At 44.3% G+C, this 22135-nt stretch overlaps 3 protein-coding genes across 3 annotated transcripts in view; 1 reads left to right on the forward strand and 2 right to left on the reverse strand.

The window, feature by feature from the left end:
• Positions 1-215: 215 nt before the first annotated feature.
• Positions 216-9525, reverse strand: PRPH2 (peripherin 2). Its single transcript, XM_053937571.1, has 3 exons — positions 8915-9525; positions 5906-6152; positions 216-666 (listed from the first exon to the last, which is right to left on the reverse strand). Exons 1-3 carry the CDS (start codon positions 9493-9495, stop codon positions 430-432), a joined length of 1065 nt encoding a protein of 354 aa, XP_053793546.1. The 5' UTR covers positions 9496-9525; the 3' UTR covers positions 216-429.
• A 6347-nt stretch (positions 9526-15872) lies between these two features.
• Positions 15873-18521, reverse strand: TBCC (tubulin folding cofactor C). The gene has a single exon (XM_053937572.1). It carries the CDS (start codon positions 18464-18466, stop codon positions 17438-17440), a length of 1029 nt encoding a protein of 342 aa, XP_053793547.1. The 5' UTR covers positions 18467-18521; the 3' UTR covers positions 15873-17437.
• Positions 18522-18609: 88 nt separating this feature from the next.
• Positions 18610-22135, forward strand: part of BICRAL (BICRA like chromatin remodeling complex associated protein) — a 45308-nt gene continuing 41782 nt past the window's right edge. The window contains exon 1 of the mRNA XM_053937567.1: positions 18610-18644. The gene's annotated coding sequence lies outside the window, so the exon portion shown is untranslated. The remainder of the gene's footprint in view (positions 18645-22135) is intronic.

Raw genomic sequence — 22135 nt, forward strand, 5'->3', positions numbered from 1 at the left:
ACTCTCCAGAAACCCAATCTGTTTGTCGTTAAAAGCTGAAGTACAGAAAGTATGCTGATGAAACATGAGCAAAAAATACTAACTTTTCAAATTCCACTTTTAATTTCAAAATAAGATGAAATGTGATGCTGGCAATTTTTTTTTTAAATTTTTTTTCTTAAACTAACTGTCTCTGATAAGGGAACACATCAGTATTGCAAGTCCTAGTTAAGGTCATATTCCCAAAAGGATATGGATATGGTGTACTCACATTGTGGATAAGTGTTTTATCCCAGGGTGCACTATGTTATATGCTCCCATGTACAAAAGTGAACACGCGTAGAAATGTGTGTTCTGGTGGTTGATACATAGCTTTTAAAATGTAGATATATTCACAATTCTCAGTTCGTGTTGTTTTCCTCTGAGAAAAAGTCCACCTCGATGAGCAGCTCAACTGACTGTTGTGATGGCTGGCGTCTTCCCACCTTCCTCTCCTTCGGCCCCTTCGGCTCCTGCTTCCACCTGGTTGAACTTACCCAGCTTTTTCAAGTTCTCCAGCGCGGATTTGAAAGTGTCCTTCAGGCTGTTCTCCAGGACCCACCCTTCGCTTTCACATTCGGGGTCTTCGGGATTGGCAATGCTTTCCAGGGAGGTGTGCAGAAGGCGCAAGCCAACCATCACCGACATCTGTGCCAAGCAGTGGGAAAGGAGAGAGCGTCAGCCAGGCCTGGACACTCCCGTCCCACTCTCCCTGTCCCCTGCTGTGGGCAGCCTGGGCTGCTGCTCCGAGGGGCCTCTCCACAAGCCCCGTCAGTGTCGGTGCCTTCCCGGGAGGCTTTAATGCATCCCTGGCTGCCGTGCACTGGATGTCCACAAGGCAGTTTGGATGTGCAACACTGCCCTTGGCCACCACCCACTTAGTTTTAGCTAAATGTTTTGACTTTGCATGACCTTAATATGTTTGGTGAGTATATTAAGCTGATCAAGGAGATATTAATGAATCAGTGTCTCTGCAGAATGGAGCAGTTAGGATTTGAGCCATTAGTTTTTCTGCTTCAGATTCTGATTTTGTTTTAATATAGGTATGTGCAAATAATGAAACCAAGGCAGCAGGTGATCTCTCCCAGGTTCCACTTAAAACAAATTTTATATTTCTGATTAAATATTACCCAGCAGTCTTGACTGAGACTTTTTCTACTGTACTGTGTAACACTGCTGACACTGACAACACCCTGCACTTGTCTCCAGAGAGAAAGAGTGTTTTTAGCCAGTCTCCTGCCTTCTAACACCATTCAGAACAATCTGACCTCACCCTTGTGGTGCTTGTGAAGGAAGTGATTGATGAGTGAAGTAGAGATGGACAGAAGAGCAGCTTCTAGAAGAGGCAGCCTGGTGACATACTAGAGCTGGTGGTTGGGATGAGGCAGCAGTAAGATTGGTTTGGTCCTTCACGTGCTGGATAAAGCTCAGATGGAGAACACCTACTGCTGTCAGGACCTCACAGGATTTGTTCTCTAAGGGAAGTAGGATGCCTCTGTCATACTACCCAGTTTCCCAAGGAACTGATTACCTTGGTCCTCCTCAGCCCTGATGGCTAAAGAGGCAGATTTGAGGTTGGGATTCAGCCACATGGCAAGGCCAGTGGCAGAATTCACATCTGGCTTCTGGACTCGAGACACTGCCCAAGCATGTGCTTCCATGGACCATCCATCAGCCTGTCTACTGTGGTCATCCTACTGGTATATGATGTGTCTCCAAACTCTTGGAAGACTAAAGCTACACTTATCTACTATCAACATTTGCAGATGTTTGTATTTCTCTGCCTTCACTCAAGATCAGAACGGGAAAAACATTGGTCAAACAAATAAGTTTCATCAAATACTTCCTATCCAAAGGCAAATGTTCACACTGCTTAATACAGGAATGTATGACTAGCCACACTTTGGTCACTAAGGAGGTTTCTAGTGGCTCTGAGTCTGGAAATAGTCTCATCTAGTCAATAATATGATGACTTAAATCAGTTAAAGCACTATTCTATAAAAATCACCACAAGTGACAAATCCCATCACGTTAGTCTTGGGATTTAAAGCCTTTGACATCTTCCATCTACTCTGAGTCCCAGTTTTGCTGCTCTCACTCATGGGGCTGATATCTTTGAAATCAATGGCTGTTGCAAGTGCAGATTAACAGGGCTGGGTGCAGGAAATGGCCTCCACATGCTCTCTACTTGTGCTGCCTCTAGCCGGAGCTTTGTTTTGTGATTGACCTCTCAAGTGCCCCTATTTGACAGCCCAAGTAGGTGGACTGGCTTCCTGGATAGCTCTAAGTCACTAAATATTATCATGCTTTTAAAAAGGAAGGTGCTTGTGCAGCACTGAGCATCTGACCCGTCCATGTAAGAGATTTTGTGATATTTTCTCTCAGTTTAAGACTTTGTTTTCTTTCTAAGCATGATTTTGAGTCCCTGAAGCTGAGATTTCTGAAAAGCAATGCAAAATGTCTGTCTCCTTGTCACCTCCACTGATCTGCACCTGCTTTCTGTGGCAGATGAGAAGAGAGCCCAGGAAGTTTGAGACAAGTATCTGGTAAATTAGTCTATCTGTATATGATCACAGAGAATCTGGGACTACCAGTTTAGCTGAAGTCTTGCACCGGGGAAGGCATAACCCCATGCATGTGCTGGGGGTGACTGGCTGACAGCAGATTGGCAGCAAAGGGCCTTGGGGTTCTGGGTGACACCAAGCTGTCCCTGAGCCAACGATGAGCCCTTGTGGCAAAGTGGGAAAACGGTATCCTTGGCTGCATTAGAGGAATAATTGCCAGCAGGTTGAGGAATGTGATCCTTCTTCCCCTCTGCTCAGCCCTGGTGAGGCCACAGCTAAACCTGCAGCCTTAACCAGTCTGTGGGTTGTAGATTTGAGCTTAACCACAATCCAGCACAGAAGGCTGCGGTGTCAGAGCCCCAGAGCAAGGCCAATCTTGCTGAGGGATGATTTCCCTGTCATGGGAACTCATGTCATTTTACAGCAACTTTAAAGTGCCTGGAAGATCACAGACACAGTGTTTCTCCAGAGCTATGGCTGCACGGGCTGGGCTGGTGGATCCCCTGTACCCCAGCACGTTCAGCCTCTCCAGCTGGGCCAACAGCGCGAACTGTGTCTGTCTGGAGGGTCCCTGCTGCCTGTGGGCTGGTTTCGGAGATCACCAGGAGTTCACCCCTACTGTTAATGCATCAGAGAGTTTACTCTCCAACACAGGACATGCAAAGTGCCTCCTGTGAATGTCTCAGTGCTCTCCTGGAGCTCAGCCTGGGCCCGGTCTGTGGCACATGGGAGGTGAATCCCAGGGTCTTGGCTGTCGCAGCAGCTGTGACCTATTGAGATCCACATATTTGCACAAGTGGAGGACCTGGAGCATCTTAAGAACCAGCCTCAGCTCTCTATTCCTTTTGAAATTATTTATTCAAGGCACCCTTGAACCCCTCTTTTCCTCTTTGCTGGCTGAGGCAGGTCAAGAAGACATCCAGGCTTGCTCTTCTTGACCTTCTGCAGAGAAGCCCATCTGTTTGCCAGGGTTTAGCCTGAGGCGGCTTAGCCAGAGCAGGGTGTGATCTTTTTTTGTCATCCTCATGACTGGTTGTCACACATGGGAAGTCTACAGCTTTTGTTAGGAAAAGAAGCTTCTAGATATGAGCATTCTTTTCAAATAGAAGTTTTGATGTTTCAAAATAGGTTCATTCTTCCTTGTGCCTAATATAGAAAGGTGAAACAGACATGGCCTTCCCTGAGGTCCCTGTGCCTGTTTGGCATGTTACCTTTTTCTACAGCTCAGAATAACATCTGTGATTAGTATTTCCCCTCCATCTTCTCTCCTCCTTCCCACACCTCAATTCCAGCAACCCAGCTGGAAGAGTTGTCCACGGCCCCCAGAAGGGCTTTGTTGGAGAAGCACCAGGTTTGAGTCCATGGTGGCTGCAGGTGTAAAGCAACTCAGAATTTTGCTTTTGCACTTTTCTGTGCCTTCCCAGGAAGTCAAAATGGAAATGAGAATTACAGAGCCAGCACAACCACTGCCCCTGGGCTCACCCTGCTCAGACCCACACTTACCTTGGCCAGGAGCTGGAACCTCTGCTGCCCTCCTGCTCAGCATAAAATTGTTTCCTACCCTGACTGGAATTTAAAGGGAGTTGTTATATTTCAAGGGAGACTAAATTAATGCTTGTTTCCTGCTTTGCTTCCTTCCTTCAAAGTTTGCCTTAAAATCAAAGGGAATTTCAGACCCAAATCTGGTCCCTTTATGGTAGAATATCATTCAAGTAATAAATATTCAGGAGGGCAAGTTATTGTAACCCAGGATCATGTTGTTTCTTTCAAGTTTTGCCCTAAAAGTCCTCTGATTGCCTGAAAAAAGTCTTACCTTCTATTTTGAAAAAGCCAAAGAAAAGAAGATCTTATTTCTCATTATGCCACAGGCTGAAAAAAATACCCTTCATTTGAAAATACTCTTCATTTTTTGAAGAGTTAGACATAAAATACTGTATTTTTATCACTGCTATTAATGTTAACATATCACTGTCATTAATCTCTTGCAAATTAGCAGAGGTATGTTACAGATTCCTAGTCATGAGTTTTTGCAGCTGGCATTGGTAATTTTGTGCATTTTTCCCCTGAGTTTTTCAATTCCTTTGACTTTTGAATACAGTTGAAATTCCCCTCTCTTCAAGAGCTCTGCACTTGAATCTGGGCTAAAATAAAGACCTTCTCTTTTTTTTCTTGCCAGAATAACGGTGCAAAGAGGTAATACATTTCTCTGCAGTTCGGAGCAGTTATTTTTAAAACAACGCAACATGGAGTAATTTCATGATTTTTTTTTCAGTTCACAGATTTAGGTAGGTGTTTATTTTCTAAAAAGCATCTTCATTCCTGGAAGGCTGTAGGCCAGTGCTTGTAGCAAAATGTAACTCATCTTTTTTTAATTTGCATGTATCTAAATTTTTTAAAAGGCAGCTGAATCACTTAAATTAGGCAATGCTATTTGCAACAGCCATTCCAAAGATAGGAAAGGATCTGCTGCACCCCAGGGAGCTGCACCCTTCCGTTTATCAGCAGGTCCTGCCTGATCTCCACATCCAGCCCTTCACGTTCCAGCCCTCGTGCCACTGCCAGCCCACGCTCCCCGAGCATTAGTGTTGATTAAACACCCTGGCTAGAAAACTGGCCTTCTCCCAGAGGCAGGGGATTCATTGCATTGGATGAACAGTATTTTATCAGCCAAGCTGCACTTTGGGTTATGGTGCCCACAGACACCTGCCCTGGGCAGTGTTGGCACCTGTTTGCATTTGTGTCATGGTTTTGGGAAACAGTATTAAATGAATTTAATCCACTTGCTCCACCTAAACCACTTTTTCTGACCAAATACCTTGGTGGAGCTGATGAAGGTCCACATGCTGCCTTGAAATCGTTCCACTGTGTGTGGCTTAAAGCCTTATTTTGTTTGGGGTGTAAACCCTTTAACTGCATTTTCTCTCCCACTAATTACTGTCACATCTTTCTGATGTGCTGCTTTTTTGTATTTCTCGTTCCCCACAAATGGTGACACGTGTAAAATTAATGTGTCTGGACAGCAGAGCCCTTGCACTCTCTTCCCTACTAAGGCACCGTGCCTTTGACAGAAAATCACTCCCTTTTTCCCCTCTTGCTGTGGGATACTCAAGGCTCTGGATCACAGAGACCCCCTAAGAGGGTGATCCCACACCCACTCCACCTCTGTTTCCAGCCCGGGACCTTTCAGCCCTTACTCAGCTATCAGATATTTTCTCAACCTAACAATGGGGAAATTTATTTTAAACAGATTTGATTTTCACTCAGAAGCCCATGCTCCTGCAGAGCTGGCACTTCACTGCAGTGTGTGTGGGATCAAGGGTTACCTCAAAGAGCCAGACGAGGAGGATGACGGCGCCCATGGAGCTCATCATGCCGCTGTAGTAGTTGAGCAGCGCTTCCCGGCAGCCGCGGCGCCACAGGTTGAGCTCCTCGGTTTGGTAGTCGTAGCTGTAGTGGGCAGAGTTGTTGGTGACCTGGTACTGGATGCAGGGCCTGGGGGAGCTGGGGTTGCAGCAGCTGAAGGGGACGCCGTCCACCAGGTACCTCCCGTCCACGTTGCTTTTGATCCGGCTGCGGGCAAGGGCAGAAGGGAGTGTGAATACACACACAAGACACACAGACATACACACACATGCACAGACAGACACACAGACACACACACAAAGATATCCAGGAGCAAATCTGCATGAGGAATGAAAGCAAAGGCAAGGAGGACTTTCCACCATGCCTTTTCTCTGTGTCCCCTTGTTCACATAGCAGTGTTGGTCCAGGGTGTCCTTTCTCTCTGAAATCCTTTTCTATGTCAAGGCTACACTGCGTGTGTAATTAACTCCTCCTGGTGGAAATGCACACCTTTGGGTCACTTCTTCAATGAAATTAATTTTTAACAAAAGTGAATGGCAGAGACAATTCAGGAGGGGCAGTCAGAAAAGAGTGATCACAGCATCGTTAGGATTGGAAGAGAGGTGCTAGAGCTGAACTAGGAAAATAACTCAGAACAGCCTTGGAACCCACTATACACATTGATCCAGCAAACTTAATAGCTTCTTTTTAATGATAACATCTCCAGGGAGGGGTTGTGCATTTATTCTTGGCTTGGGAAAGTAGCCAGTATTGAAAACATGAAATGTGCTTCAGCAACAGGATGTTGCAAAATTTCCAAAGTTCTTGCAGGAGCTCCCCAACTATTGTTCATCTGACACTGTGGTTGTTCTCTGTAAACAGTCATTTAGCCTGGTGTCTTAGGATATGTTTAGATGCAAGATAACTTAGAAGGTAAATAGTTCCACTGACTCTGCAAAAGACTATAATAAAATGACTGCAGTTTTAAAACAGGCCATTTGGCTTAGAAAATCACAGAATGGAGAGTCCCAGTGGTGTAGAGAGGCAAAAAAAAAAAAAAATTTAAAAAAAAAAATCTGAGTGTATCTTGTAGCTTTCTATATGGATATTTTTAAATTGTGTCAAAGAGAGAGAGGTGATTCCAACAACCTGGTGAAGGGAAATTCAACTTTGCAATCATAACATAAATATATCTAAACAGCAAATGCAGCTGAGGTTTTCTCTCTAAATGTTAAGTGTGCTCTGGATTGGGTCTAATTCCCATTCGTGTGTAAATGCTCCACCAGTTTCAGAGAGATTGGATATTGGATCAGGCCTTTGCTCTACAAATAATATAAAAATCCCACTGTGGGGGAATGTGCTTACCACAGGGGACAGACTCCCTCCTTCCTTGGAACTAAGGAGAACTTTACTATTGGCTTCAAAGGGGCTAGACTATCCTGCCAGGAATGGGAGCAGAGATTGTGCACCACCACATAGTACAAACCTTGAATTCACTAAAACCCATTTGTAGATTTTTAATGCCCTAGTTCCTGCCTCAGTAGTACAAAGAAATTACCCTGAGTCTCAGTCCCAAACAAGGCATCAGTTATTAAGGACAGTATAACCCTGTTTTCCCTCTGTCCCTTGCCCTTCCACTGCTGCTGGATTAAGCTACAGCTCTCAAATCTCCATATAATGCTGGCAAGGTTTTTTCAAGTAGTTATTTATACCCATGGGCATACCTTTGCAATGGAAACACCCCCTTATTCAATGGTGAATGTATTTGTTATAATATCCTGCAGTGCTATGGGTTAAATCTCTAACAGTTTTCACTAAAAAAAGTCCTCATGCAGAACTGCAAAAACAACCAGACCACCCAACAAGTCAAAAGAACATTCAGAGAGACACACACAAATGAAATACCATTTACACAGTCAGGCAGGGATCCCAAGAGATCCCAAGAGATGCACAAAGCTTTTTTTCAAAATTACTTCAGACATTTTTAATACAGGCAGTATACTTAAAAGGCAGATTGCTTCCAGTTTACAGGACCCATTATGCAACCACAGAGCATAGACGTTAATGAATGATGTTCCCAAAGAACCCAGATTAACCATTTCTTTCCCCAGTGCTTAATTGTTTATAAGGTTGTATATGCCTAATGCTACTTTTTTAATTTCAAAATTTCATTTTGTTCTCATGTTTATTTTCTGCTTGAGCTTACTGCACCTAACCTGATTTTAGGATTACTGCCTCTTTGGGCACTGACATCAAAGCCATTAAGGTGTTTCTAGTCAACAACCTGATCTGGTTTGTATAGAAACAATAAACTAGTGCTACTTTCATGTGAGGTTTTAAAAAATTAGGCACAGGACTTAAAATACATATGGCTATGAGGGCCACTGTGTAAAGCTAGGAACACCAATTGATGCTCAGTATTATTGCAGCACTGAGGCAATCCATTGAGTGAATATAAAAATAAAATTCTAAATCTTAAGGACCTAAAAGACATGAGTTATTGGCAAAGTGGTTTTGCCTCTATTTATTTCCATGCAGCTGATTAGCTGCCAATATCTAAGTGGAGTTTTAAAAGTGGTATCAACAGTATACCTCCAGGGAATTCTTTTTTTAGGAAATTAATAAATCACATTGACATCTGCTTAAGGATTAAAGTTCTGATACTTTCCTGTTGATTTTGGGAGTGTGGCTCAAGGTAATGGGTTTATAAAGCAGTAAAAGACAGTAAAAACTATTTAGCCTGTTTATATCACACTGAGTAAGAGTGGGAATTGTAGTTTGGTGCTTTTTATTTTCTTTTCTTTTATTTTATGGATGACTTTGGAGGAATTTGTCAGGGGAGGAAGCAATCCAGCTGGTCATTTGGGATGCTTTATTACACAAGACCCCATTTTACACAGACCCCCTTCTAGTCAGCGCCTCTTGGCACTTGAGGACAGCATTGATCAAACATCAATACTACGTGATACAAACCCCAAGAAGTCACTTACTCTTTCACTTCTTTGGAGCTGAAGTCCAGATATCTATTGCTGATCCACTGGATTTCAAACCAATCTTTGTAGCCATTGTTGCCACAGCACTTGAACTCAATCTGGAGCATGTCAATGGTCTTCTTCATGAAGCATCTTCCGGGGGTGTCTGTGTCCCGGTAGAACTTCATGCCATTCTTGAGCCCCTGGGCCAGGGTGCTCTCCAGGGAGCCCCGCATGAGAAAGCAAATCAGAGCCACAAAGAAAATGAGCATGTTAAAGACGCAGCACAGTGCCAGGTAAGGTTTCAGCAAAGGCTTCCACTTGGCAAATTTAGCGGGATCCAGAGAATCGTAACAAATTTTTCCAGCAAAACCATTGAAGGCGCAGGATAATATACCCATCAATATCAAAGAATTGGGCACAAAGTGGCTTTCAGAATTGTCCATCACTTCGCTTCGCTTCCGGAGCTCAATTTTGAGGAACAATCCCATGCTAAAAACAAGGATTCCAGCAAACACCGAAAACCAGTTCATGAGCCATAGTCCCTGTGCTAGTTTTACCCGTTTCTTCTGATTGAATTTGACTTTCAGCAGTGCCATCTTTGTAGTGGGAGATGTTGGAAGATTTCACAGCCTGGACCCCTCTTCTCAGCGTAAGCAACTTGAGGCAGAACCATTCATGCGTCGGAAGAGATCCCAAAGGGCACGTTGGGAAGCAAGCCGCTGCACAGTCCTTCCATCTTGAAGACTCCCGGTTAGGACTCAAGGAAGTAAAATATTCAAAGGTCCCAATTAACAATTTCACATTAGTGAGAATAATGGGCAATTAGCACCTACAACTATTTCTGGTGGTTTCTTCCAAGCAAAGGAGAAACACTCTCAAGGTTTCAAATGATTTGATCTGGATCTGCAAGACGTCATTCTAATACCTTTAATCATTTGATCCAATTTGGAGAAATGTCTGTCAACAGATGAGTGGAAGTAATCCCTCATTTTACTATTTAGTAGATTTGTGCTCTCCTATGATAGGCTGCTGGGTGGAATATGAAACCCCAGAGATATAAAAAGATCTTTGTTGCCAGAACAATATGGAACCTATAAGGAAAAAGGAAGAGGGCTCTGAATTAAAAAAGGCTGCTTATGTACAAACATACACTTCCCCACCATGATCCCAATATATTCATATCTACAGCCAGACCTGCGTTCTAGTCCTTATCCTTCTGTGTTGACTTGAGATGATATCCCGTGGCTTATGTATTCTGAAAGCAGATAAGCGTGTAGTTTATGGTGACCTAAAACAACTGAGCTTGGCATTTTCTATTTACTTCCAGGGCTTGTACATCTCTGGGTCTTGGCAGGAGAGCAGGAGAAAGGACAAGTGCAGAGAAACTCAATAAATAAACCCTGGGCTGAAATCTAGAGGTGCTTTTATAAAAAGTGAGCTGGCATGAGCAGCTTACTGGATAATCACCGGGCTAAGGAGGGGAGCAGGGCTGCCCAAGGAGACCCACCCGGGAGCTTACATCAGGGAGGAATTCAACTCAGCAGCTGGAGAGGGACCCTGGAGACGTTGTATCTGAGTGCAAGGGAGGCATCCCGGGGGTCCTCTGGCCCTACTGAAGGACCTGCAGCTGGCTCTGCTTTCAGGCTGGAGCGGGCAGAGAGGAGGGTACGACTCCCTGCTGCAGCTGCCGCCTCCTCCCTGCGGCACTCGGCAGTGTCAGGCAAGCAGCGGTGCCGGGCTTTCACTTGCTCCACTGCTTGAGGAGTTTTGCTTGCTTTGAAATATCATCTCTCACTCGCTCCGCAGGGGTTTGGAACTGCTGGGAAATTCCTGCACTGCCTCACCCCTGCCACCACAACACAAAATTAGCCCCAGCAATGGAAAACATTCCTGCAGAAGTGTGAGGGCACGGGTGCTAATGCTGCAGGGGAGAGAGGAGCAGCCCCAGAAGAGGTGCTGGGAGGATCCTTTCTTGCCTGTCAACCAGACTTGCTGCTGCCACCACCCAAGTCCCTGGGGACATCCTCTAGTGGCTGCCAGCAGCATGGCCACCAGTCCCCGGGGACAGAGAGGGGAAGGGATGTGTTAGGAGGAAGGCAAGTGTGAAAAATAATAACACAAATAATTAAAAAGCCCAAGCACTGAAAAATAACGTTTTGATGGTCTGCAGCTCTGTGGTACCGTGGACGCTTCTCATTTACCATTTGAGATCCTGGAATGCTGAAAGTTCCTTCAGGAGGGACAAAGGCTGGCAACTCACTACTTCTTCCTGTCCTGATAGAAGGTTTTTGTGGCGGACCTTTTTCCGGCCATCCTGGTGCTATTGCACTGAGCTGGAGAGCAGCTGGTAACTGGGGTTTTTCTAGAGCAAGCCTGGTGGTTTGCACTGCTGCTGTCCTTGCTGGTGAAGAGTGAGTGTGTAAGATGAGAGGGAAGGTGATTATCCATCAGAGACTATTCTCTCCTCTTGCCATGAAGTGCATGAGAAATGCTGTTTCTTGAGAGAGCCAATTCATGGTTTTGTGCAATAAGTAATGGTTCTGAAATAACATCTCTCCTGGCAAAATATCCCACAACCAATGTAGCACGTATTGTGTTTCACTGACTCTTTCAGGGCTCAGCTAAGAGACTTGAGTTTGGAAAATGTATTTATCTGACCTGGAGTTAATTCTAGATAAAGGAATTTGAAACCATTTCCTTTCTTGTCAGTGATGACAGTGAAACTGTAATTAAAGTGGAAAATAATTCTCTACCAGGTCTGCAGGTCGTGAGGATACACAATGAAATACATCGTGCCCGCAGCCTGGTGCTGCTCTGGATATGGGTAATTTCGTATACAGGAGCACAGAAGAATATGAATACCTGTCAGCTTAATAATTTAACATTTAGATACCCATGATAAATCTGATGCAGCAAAATCACATAAGTGACACTACGGTGTTTCCTCTAATTCAGGAATCAAAGTATTGAAGTAGAACATGCAGGGCATGCTTCAGGGCTCACTGATCCCTTCAGATTTACTCTTCTGCCTATAACAAAGGAAACGGGAGGGGTCCTCATAAGTCACTGCTAAATTGCTAGCGTTATCTGGGAGATCAGTAAAAATCCCGGACCTGATGTTCAGGAAGGGACACTCACCTACTAATTAGACCCTGGAGACTTCGGGTGATATTTTAAAATCATCACGGAGAGCAATCAGCACTACCAAAAGAACCCGGATTAGGAAAAGTGCTGTTTATTTAAGTAGCTTTCAACAACTCAAGAACAGCTGGGAACTTCAAGTGGCAAAAACTACCCCACCTATTACCCTGACTCGCCGCGCTTTGGGGTTTTAAAGGGGATTGGTTAACATTTTTTAAAGTGGGAATGAATGCTTCCCCATTATCCCAGACACGGAGCAGGCAAACCCTGTGCAAGCATCGGCACAAACTGGGCAGCCAAGGCCTGTCTCTGGCAGAGCAGCCTGGAGGAGAGGAAGGCGATGGGGGATCATTGAGAAGCGTTTTGGGGTGGGTGTCAACAGTTTAAAAAAGAAAGCTCTTTTTGCCTGGCATCTGCTTTTCTTAAAAAGTTTTTTCTTGGCTGCGATTCGTCTTTAGTTTGGCACTTACTACCACTTCAAATAGAAAATGCTGAAATTGATCCATAGCAGATAAAAGCTAATTGCTGCAAGAATGTTTGAGTTAATGGTCTCCTCAAAGGTTGTCTATTAAATTCAACTGTATAATTCATATGCCAATATTGGGAGAAAAAATGGTAGAATAAAATGTTCAAATTATTATTGATTTCACCATGAATCTTTTCAAATTCAAAATCTAGTTAAAAATTATAATGTGTATGTATAACAATACAATATTGATACCTTTCCAAAAAGCTATGCCTGCTAACATACATATAAGGTACAAATTATCAGTTAAGAGAGAGGAATGTAAACTATTTAATCTGGTATTTGTTAAACAGTCTGGTGCTCAGTCCTGGACCAATCTTAATCTTTCCATCTTCAGGGATGTAAGATAAAAAATACATGAATGCCTAAACTGTGGAAGTGCCCCGGTAAAAAGAATAATTTCCTGGCCCAATCATTCTTTCACACTGCTCTGTGATATCAAATGTGTGCCTTTCTGAGGCTCTTTTTTCTCCCCTTTCCCTTCCCTAGGAGTGGTTATATTTCACTGCAAGAATAATGATGACTAGTTTTACCTTTGATGGGAAGCTATTGTAGAGAGGTTTGCTCATGTACCTACTCTTATGGTTTTGCTTTCAATTGTAACTCTGCGGTGTGAACAGGAACGCTCCCAAGGAGCAACGTGATAAAAATGCTGTACCTCACTGTACGATTATCAGGTGGAGAAAAGGCTGATTTATGACTTTTTTTTTTTTTAACCTCCTTACACAGGTAACTTGGTAGGCTACTATTTTTGTGGCATGTGAGGTGACTGCAGGTTCTGAGGCTGGAAACAGAGGCAAGTTCTAAATTCACTGCTGGGATTGTTGTAAATCCTGGGAAGGGTGATTTGATCTGCGGTACTCTGTGGCTCCTGCACTTTGCTGGGGCACACTGTGGGGGTTTTGGTGTGGTATTGCTCTGGATAGAATTTGAGAATTTCAGCCATCATTCATGTGTGGTGTGTAACATGTTCAGAAAACACAGCTTTTTTTTTTTTTTTTTTTTTTTTTTTTTTTTTTTTTTTTGACCTCCAAGATGGTCATTATGAGTATTTGTATTATTGGGATGCCTGGGGTGTAGCATTCACTGCTTAAAAAATAAGAGTTAGAAATCAAAGTTTATATTTGCAGAAACAGGAAAGAAATATGTTGGGAATTAAAAGAAGCTTACAAAAAGCTCATTATAGTCATTACTGTTGGAAAACATCTCAGCACAATAGGGGGATCTTCCACTCAGTCAGATAAATCAGATCATGATTGGAATGGAAATGCTGAAATTTCCCCAAGCTGCATAGATTCTTTTTCTTGCTATTCCTGTCTTTCCTTCTATGTGATGAAATTGACTGTTTAGTAAAACCTGAAGCAATTCCAGGTAAAACCATTGAGATTTGAACCTTTTCTACATACAGCTATTGCTTAAATAAGAAACTTTGAAAAAAACAATCCAAGCCTTCAGAAATATAATGCTTAAAAGTGTGTAGAAAATTGTCTTATGCATGTATTTCTTACCCATTTTTTTCACGAAACAATTCTACTACAGCTCATGTCAGAGTCTATTTACATGAAAGAGAGCTGGCTAAAGATAGAATGTAAATAACTCCGTTTCTGTTCCTTTTGCTCAGAGAAGCAGGGGCAGACAGAGGGAAATGCCTGGACTCAAAAGGGAACCGAGGGGGGGTTGATCCCTCTCAGGACAGACCTCTGGGTGAGAGGATGGCCCCATGGAAGCAGCAGCAAAGCTCCTGGCTGCTTCTCTGGATGCAGGTTTTGGTCTGTGCCACCCCTCAGTGCCTGGCAAAGCTCAAAGCTCTGTGTGGCCTGGAAAGTGGCCTCAGTTTTCTCCCACGGCTTCAGTGTTGTGTGTCTTTGCATAGAACTGTTTTATTTCCTCCACAGACACACACAGGAGCTTTACAAGGCTGAGTAACAGCCCTGTGGTGGACTAAGGAAGTTTCACTGGCCTTAAAGATTTTGGTGAGGCCACTGGCTGGAGGAGGTCTGTCCAACTAGACTGTCTTTCAAAAATGTTTGAAACAGGACTGTTTTCCTGACTCCTGTGAAAAATGGTTCTGCAACTTAATTTTTATAAACTCTGTTTTTACAAACTTTCTGCCTGTTAGCTTCTCTTCAGGGCAAATTTGTACAAGGTTTGTGGTGCTGATGTTCTATTATCCCATGCGGTGGGCATTTCTTTTTCAGCCCCTTGTGATGTCTAGCATCACTAATTTCTTTAAAGTGCATGGTTTTTAAAGAAGTTCCTGGTGGAACTGTGATGCAAACCAGGGCTAGAATTCTTGAAGAGACTTTGTTCACTTCAGTTGTACATTATGCAGGGTGATTGCTATCTGATTAGAAATACTTAGGGATTTGGCTTCTCTTTCTTAGACCCAAAAAAGTTGCAATTTCTATACTGAATAGCCCATGAGCATGCTAGTAAACCTTTACTAGTACTTAAGTTCTCATACAACACTAAGAGACTGTTGTTTCAAAATACCCTTGAATTTCTGATTCTACATTAGGAAACTATCATTTAAAAAAGGAATATGGAAACATGTGCAACTGTGTGTGTGTATATATATGAAATTGTTTGTTTAGAACTATAATCACATTTAGGTATTTGCCTGACCAAATTTTTCTGGACTTACTGTTCTCAAATTGAATTTCCTTGTTTCATGCCATGCCTGAGACCAAGAGCCAGTTATGTGTTTTGTATTACAAAGGTAATGCTAAATCTTTAGGGTAATTGTCTGGCACCATGTTCCTGAAGAGTACTACCTGCTAACTGTGGTTTGACCAAAGCTAAGTATTTGGAGGAAAGAAAACATTAGGAGCTGGGATGTCAGTAACTGGTTTGTGAAAAACATCTCCAAGGAAGCAATTTCAGAGAGAAATTGAAGTTTAAACTTCCATGTTTTGACTCCTGCTCTGTTCATTCAGGCAGTACTGCATGCCATGGGCCAAGAGCTGGAACAGGACATAGCACCGCCACAGGAAGAAGGTGTAAATGTTTAGAGCTTTGGGCAAGTAGAGCAAAGGCTTACTGTAGTTCTTACAGGCTGAACATTTTGCAATCTCAAGGCTAGAAAATGCTAACAGGATTGATCTGAAGAACAATTAACTACAAAATCGGGTTCTGTACCAAGATGAATGTGTTAAAATTAAAATACTTGAGCGCCTCAACAGATCACATCCCTCTAACAAAGGATATAAATTATGTACATTAAAGTAAGACTGAGGGTATATTCTTTAAATCATTTTATGATGCTGTCACTGCAAAGAAGACTCATTAGTAAAGGAACAACTAAAATAATTCAAAGCAAATATATTTGAAATGCAAAATCCAATTCAGTCAAAAAATATACATTAACAGAAGTAAACAAAACTAAAAATCATAAGGAATATTAAAAAAAATCCATTTTGCCCTCCCCCTTTAAATTAAATACGCTGAAAACAATTTATATAAAAACATTTTCTGCTCAAAACCAGACAAGCACCTAAGTGAAGTTTCAGGAACTTCTCCTGGCAGTAATGCAGTTTTTGATGGTTCAGCTAGGATTTAGTGTCTGTTAGAGGCACATAGATGATGGCTGCACAGCATAAACAATTTCAAGTTTTACAATAAAGCTTTATGCTAAGGAAAGAGAAACAATTATTTCTTGAAAAATGTCACAAGTTAAGGAGGGGTTTTAGAAACCTAAAACTGTTATGTATATTTTATATATGGACAGTGGTCACTTCAGCACCACTAACAGGGCACTGTAAAGACATTGCATTCCATAGTGCTGCTACGTTTTTATTTTTATTTAGCAGGAGTGAAGAGACAAACTATTCTGCACTTTATGCAAGGTAACATGCAATTTTGGAATTGGAATATAGCACCTCATATTTCTGTTTTACTGACTCTCTCTGCCAACACTGCATGTATGCAGCAGCAGAGTGTTGCAAATTAGGATCACAGCACACAAAGCCTGTTGTCTGGAAAACTAGTGGGACATCCTTGAACACCTCTCCCCTGAAGCTTCAGCTTGCAGAGGAACAGTTAACCCAGCTTCTGTGATGTTCATCAGCACTTGCTGGATGCCTCGAGCTGCTTACAGAAGCAGCATCCTTCCGCATAGCATTTATAGATTGTGAAGCTTTAGTATTTATACAGACTCTATAGGTTTCTTAATTTCAAGTAATCAATATATTAGGAGAGCATTAGATGTTTATTAGAACCTTTTTCCTTTAGACTTCTCTCACTTGAAATAAAAGCCTAAAGCCAACTTATAGATTTAACCTGAATCAACAGAAACTGGCTCATCGTTGTATCATAGCCTAGGTTGCATCTCAGTCTGCTGCACTGTGCAGTTACAAACTCTCCATTTAAATGAACCTTTTTTCACCCCATTACCTCACAGCAGTACTGCTCTGCACTCCCCCTAAGATACACTGTGCTGTTGTCAGAACATGAGAACCACAAAAACATGGGAAATTTGGTACTTCATCTTTTCATTCCAGTACAGTTTGCATTACTTGCAGCTAATTCAGTCTGCCAGTGAGTGAAAGCAGTACAACAGCTCTAACAGAGGCTCATTGTTGTTTATCAGTGGCATTTGTCACACATAAATAAGTTATAACTCACAATGAAAGTTATAACTCAATTCAGAAATTCAGAAATCCCACAGTGATACATACAGATTATAGCAGCAATTTGTGCAAGAACAGTAAACTCTATTTGACTGGTATTCTTCAACTAAGAAATCCAGCCATATATTCGAAATTTGAATACAGAATGGAATCATTTAATGGCATATTGGGGATTAAGTCCCACAGTTTGTGGATCAGTGCGTTTACACGAGGATCTCTTGCACAGCAGAGCTGCCTCAGCAGTCAGTCCCAGCTTGTCATTCTTTCCTGCTCGGGGATCAGGCTCCAGTTGGGTGAAGGCTTGTCAGTCGCCAGCCAGTCAAAGTCATCCACCAGGTTCCAGTTGTTACGGTTTCTGTCCAGCCCAGACGACTCGAAATCTCGCTCAATACCAGGGTAGCTCCAGGAGTAGGGGGCGAAGGAGACATCAGAGCAGGCCTCGATTACGGCCCGGCTGGTGACCTGCACGTAGACCCGGCAGTCGCGGGTGCGGTGGGTGCGGAGCTGCTGGCAGGCCATCGCCAGCAGGCAGTCGCTGCAGCCGTCCACCAGCACGGAGGTGGACACGGGCCCGCAGAGCACGGTGCAGCCGCTGCAGTCGCGCACCCGCAGCGTGTTGGGGTTGCCGCGGAGCTGCACCCGGCAGCCGCGCAGCTCCGACAGCAGCACGTCCCGCTGCAGCAGCTCCGCGGGGCCGAGCTCCAGCTCCTCGTCCTGGGCGCCGCTGAACCCGCACAGCGGCGGCCCGCCCGATTCGCCCTCGGCGAGGTCGGGGTCGGGCGCGACGAGGTCCGGCGGGGCGGGCTCAGCGGGGCGCGGGGCGCTGCCCGGGGCCGCTTCTTTCTTGAGGGCGCGGAAGGCGAATTTCTTCTTGGGCTGCAGCTGCTGCCGTCGCACCGCCAGGTCTCCCTGCAGCCGCGCCACGGTGTCCTGCCCCTGCCGCACCTCGTAGGGCGCCAGGAACCGCACGCTGCCCGTCAGCAGCTTCTGCAGCGCCTGCAGGCGGGCGGCAGCCTCCTCCAGCGTCCCCTCCGCCAGCAGCGCCTCCACGGCCTCCCGCTCCCGGGCGAAGGCGGCCAGGAAGAACTCGCTCTGCTCCTCCTTCACTACCTGCGCCTCCTTCTTCTGCCGCTGCCGCTCCACGCCCTGCTGCCGCTCCGCTTCCCGCCGCTGCAGCCGCTCCGGCAGCACCACGGCGGAGGCGGCCGAGCCCGCGGCCGCCTCGGGCTGTGAGGGAGCCGCCACGGCCGCTGCCTCTCCCGGCGCCGCCATCTTGCCGCTCGCCTCCCCTGCGGTCACCAAGCGGCGCGCGGATTGGCTGCCCGCAGCCCTGGCTGCGTCGCCGCCGCCGATTGGCGGCCTGGGAGGCGCGCGGAGGGGGAGGGCGGGAGGGCCGGAGGGAGGGGTCTCCCGCGGTCTTAAAGGGGCCGCCGCCTCTCCGCGGGATGGGGTGAGTGCTGTCGGCAGGTGCCGTGCGGGGCGGGTTATCCCGCTTCCCAAATTAGCGCCCGGGATATAAATAAGCCCCCGCCCCACTCCCCCGCTGTGCCCGCGCGGAGCTGTTCGCTTCTTCCCGCTGCTGTGCTTACACCCACATCTCCCCGCCCGGGCCGCGCCCGTCGCCGCTGGCCCTGGGCGCGGGGGCTCCTGCGAGCGGCGGGGCCGGGGCGGGCGAGGGAAGGAGCGGCTCGGTGTGGGCTCGGGCGGGAGGCGGAGGGGCCGCAGCCCAGAGCTTCTCCTGCCCTCCCGGGCGGATTCGGGGCCGCGCCAGGCGCCCCGTGCTGCCCCGTGCTCCCGAGGCTCCGGGCAGTCCCGGCCCCCCTGCCCAGGTGGGGTCCCCTGGCAGCCTCACACGGCCGGCGCCTTCGGGAGGCTCCGTACGCGCCGTGCTCTAATAAACCTTCCCTGCTGTCTCCCTCTCCCGCAGTGAAGTGGCTGAGGAAAAGGCTGCTGAGCCTTGCAGGTAACTGCAAAGGTGTTGCCAGGTGGATCGATTTCTTCCTCACTGCTTATTTGGCTTCTGGAGTGTTTTGTTCCAGAAGAGAGTTCGGTTCTTGAGGGAAAAGTGGGAGCACTGCCAGTGGATTACTGTGCTCCAGAGGGAGGACTCTATGAGCAATCCACAGAGGCCTATATGGAAACATGGGAAGGATGTTAAGAGATGTGTTTAAAGTAAATCTGCAGTAGGAACCAGAAATTAAGCACACTGTCTGCAAAGTAAAAAAGTGACCATTGCTTTGCTGCATTCATTTGAGAATTGTTTTTCTATTACTTGGATTTTAGTTTGTGCAAAGTAAGTTAACACTAAGCACTCTCTTAGAAATATGAAAACAAATTTCACTCCTGTCCATTTCTACAAATACCATCTCATTTCCCTTGTCATTTTGAAGTTACTTGTAACAAATTGACACAGGACCTAAGACTATCCATTGAAACAAAAGGGTGGTAAACCCAAAGTAGATAATCTGATTTTTGTCTTCTGTTTGGTAATAGCATGAGTTTTTTGCTGTATGTTCCTGTTTGGAAGTATAGGTTGTTACGTTCCTTAAGGTTAGCCCTTCAAAGTACCTTTAACTTGAAATTAGCTGTTGTTTTCTGTTTCCTGAGAATGTGGTTTAATTTCTGTGTTAGAAATGATATAATGTTGTTAGAATGTATGGAGTATGTGAACCTTACATATGGTAATGTCAGTCCAGTTTGGATGACAGAGGAAAGGCAGTGAAATGCCTTTAATCCTTGTAAAGGATTCATACTACAATAGAGAATATTCTTTCCTTAACAGTGTTAACATATAAACTAAGGGGATTGCAAGGGATCATTATGTAACAGTAGCACTTTGGAGCAGGGTGGCTGGGCTGTGGGATAGGTGGTGTTTGATGCATTACAGATCTTAATATGGCATTACATCTGTTGCAATATTGCAATATTCCGAATTTTGTTTCTGAAGGATTAGATTGAGTCTTAAAAATTAAAATCTTACTCTGTAGAAGGGGACTGTGCTCAGTCATGAAAAAGGAAGGGTATTGCAATATTCTCACTTGATATTTTTTCCTACCAATATGTTTAAATTATACATTTAGTAGTAAATATTAGGTATTTTTTTCTAATAAATAGTCAAATCCACTTCTGCAGTTACTGCAGCAATGCTCCAGCAGGCAGGAATATGGTGCAATTAATTCTCTGTAAGAAAAAAATCCTTATTGCCATGTTATTGAAAGATGTGGAAGTTTCATTTTAGCTAGCAGGCTCTGTTTGCCTTATGCTCCCATGAGTCTAGCTAATACAGGTGGTAACACTGATGGAAGTGCTTATCCCATACGTGAGGATATTGACAGAAAAACGTTTTTGCTGGTTTTCATATGCACAAATATTCCTGGAGTATGACTTTAGTCTTGTTAACGCAGATGGGAGCCAGTAGATGAACTGCATTGGGTAAAAGAACTTCATATATGGAAGGATTGTAAGCAAGCATTAGTGTACACAGCACAGAATAAATGTTAAGTATTTCATGCTGTAGTATAATTACTCCTTATTGTATCTGGGCACTTAGGTTGCTAGGTGTTCTGAATTGTTTTTTGTATGGGTGATTGGAGGTTTGAATGAATGAAGACCAAATACCCTTGTGAATAGGAGCTTCTGGGAGAGACTGGAAACTTTTCACCTTGCTAATGTGCACAATTGTTTTTTTTTGTTAAAAGCAAAAATATACCCAAAATATACCCAAACACAGGAAGGTGAAATGTATGACCATAATGAAAAATTAAAAAGGGAGCTGTAAAAGTCTTCCAACTGTTTTGTCCTGATGTTCCAAAATTGCTTTCCACACTTACAATTTGAGGTTTTTGTATAATTTATATTGGCATGTACACTTTTTTTTGGTGGTCATATAAAGACTGATAATTTTCTTCCTGACTTCGCTGGCAGCAACTTCTATGTTTTAAGGCTGCTTAGTGTGCCAGACACTAAGTAACCACCTGAATAAAATGTAAGCCTTCTAGCTCAGGCTTGGAGTCATTTGGGTAAGCTGTAACAAGTAGTTTGGCTGTTTGAGGATATGACAAAAAAGTAAGGCACATCATTCTCTGTGTTCTATTTTTTTACTATTTTTTCCCTCTTGAGTGTGCTTTCATTCCTCTCTGGTTTGAAAGTAGATAACAGTCATTTCAGTAAGACCTTGTGCTTTTGTTTGGACTGTACAGTGTCATTTATTTTATGTGAAGTTGCAGGTTGCACTTGTTTACTTTGATCTAGTGCTGTGAAACTCTGGAAACGTGAGCTCTGTACATGCTTCCAGGTTTAAATCTGTGTTCCATGGTTATCAGTCGTAAATGCTATCTGCCTGAAATATTTCCTACTGATTTGGTATAGCTCAACAGCATTACCTCATAGCCTTTTAAGTGAGATGTATTGTGTAGTTCCGCTGAAGGTTCAAGATCCTGTCTCGTTCCATCATTATTTTAAGAAGAGTGGGGAATAAAAGTAAGATCCACAGAGGCAACTGTGTGTTCAGCCTCATAATAATGGATTCTTACCCCTGAGGTTCCTGTGCTTGTAAAAGTCAGGGAGCTCATAGATGCGGCGTGATCTCAAGATGTAGATTTGCAGTCTCTCAAGCAGAGGAAGGAAGGAAGTAGAGTTATTCCTTATCATCAGTATGTATTCCCAACACTGACAATTTTTATTCCAAAGGGTGGTATGCATCTACGTTGCACGGTCACACACAAAAATGCTGTGTGTGTTTTCAAGAAACGCAGCAGCCTCGGTGCCTTGCATGGAGCCCTTATCTGATAGATATGATCTTTGTCTGTTAGATTGAGTTTCTGCAGCAGAGATTAGCAGAGCAACGTAATTACTTCTGGCTACAAAGTAGGTACTTCAGCGGCTTGTGCAACCAGCGTTTCTACTGGTGGTTTTAGTAAGGGCTCTTTGAACTCCTCTGGC

The sequence above is a fragment of the Vidua chalybeata genome, chromosome 3, assembly GCF_026979565.1.
Source record: "Vidua chalybeata isolate OUT-0048 chromosome 3, bVidCha1 merged haplotype, whole genome shotgun sequence".
Lineage (NCBI taxonomy): Eukaryota > Metazoa > Chordata > Aves > Passeriformes > Viduidae > Vidua > Vidua chalybeata.

Bases quoted from the DNA above. Each gene is read 5' to 3' on its own strand.
- PRPH2 (XM_053937571.1), bottom strand. From the start codon at position 9,495: ATGGCACTGCTGAAAGTCAAATTCAATCAGAAGAAACGGGTAAAACTA. The intron at 6,153-8,914 runs GTAAGTGACTTC...CCTTGCCCGCAG, and splicing joins AGCTCCAAAGAAGTGAAAGA to CCGGATCAAAAGCAACGTGG. The intron at 667-5,905 runs GTAACCCTTGAT...TGCTTGGCACAG, and splicing joins TCCTCGTCTGGCTCTTTGAG to ATGTCGGTGATGGTTGGCTT.
- TBCC (XM_053937572.1), bottom strand. From the start codon at position 18,466: ATGGCGGCGCCGGGAGAGGCAGCGGCCGTGGCGGCTCCCTCACAGCCC.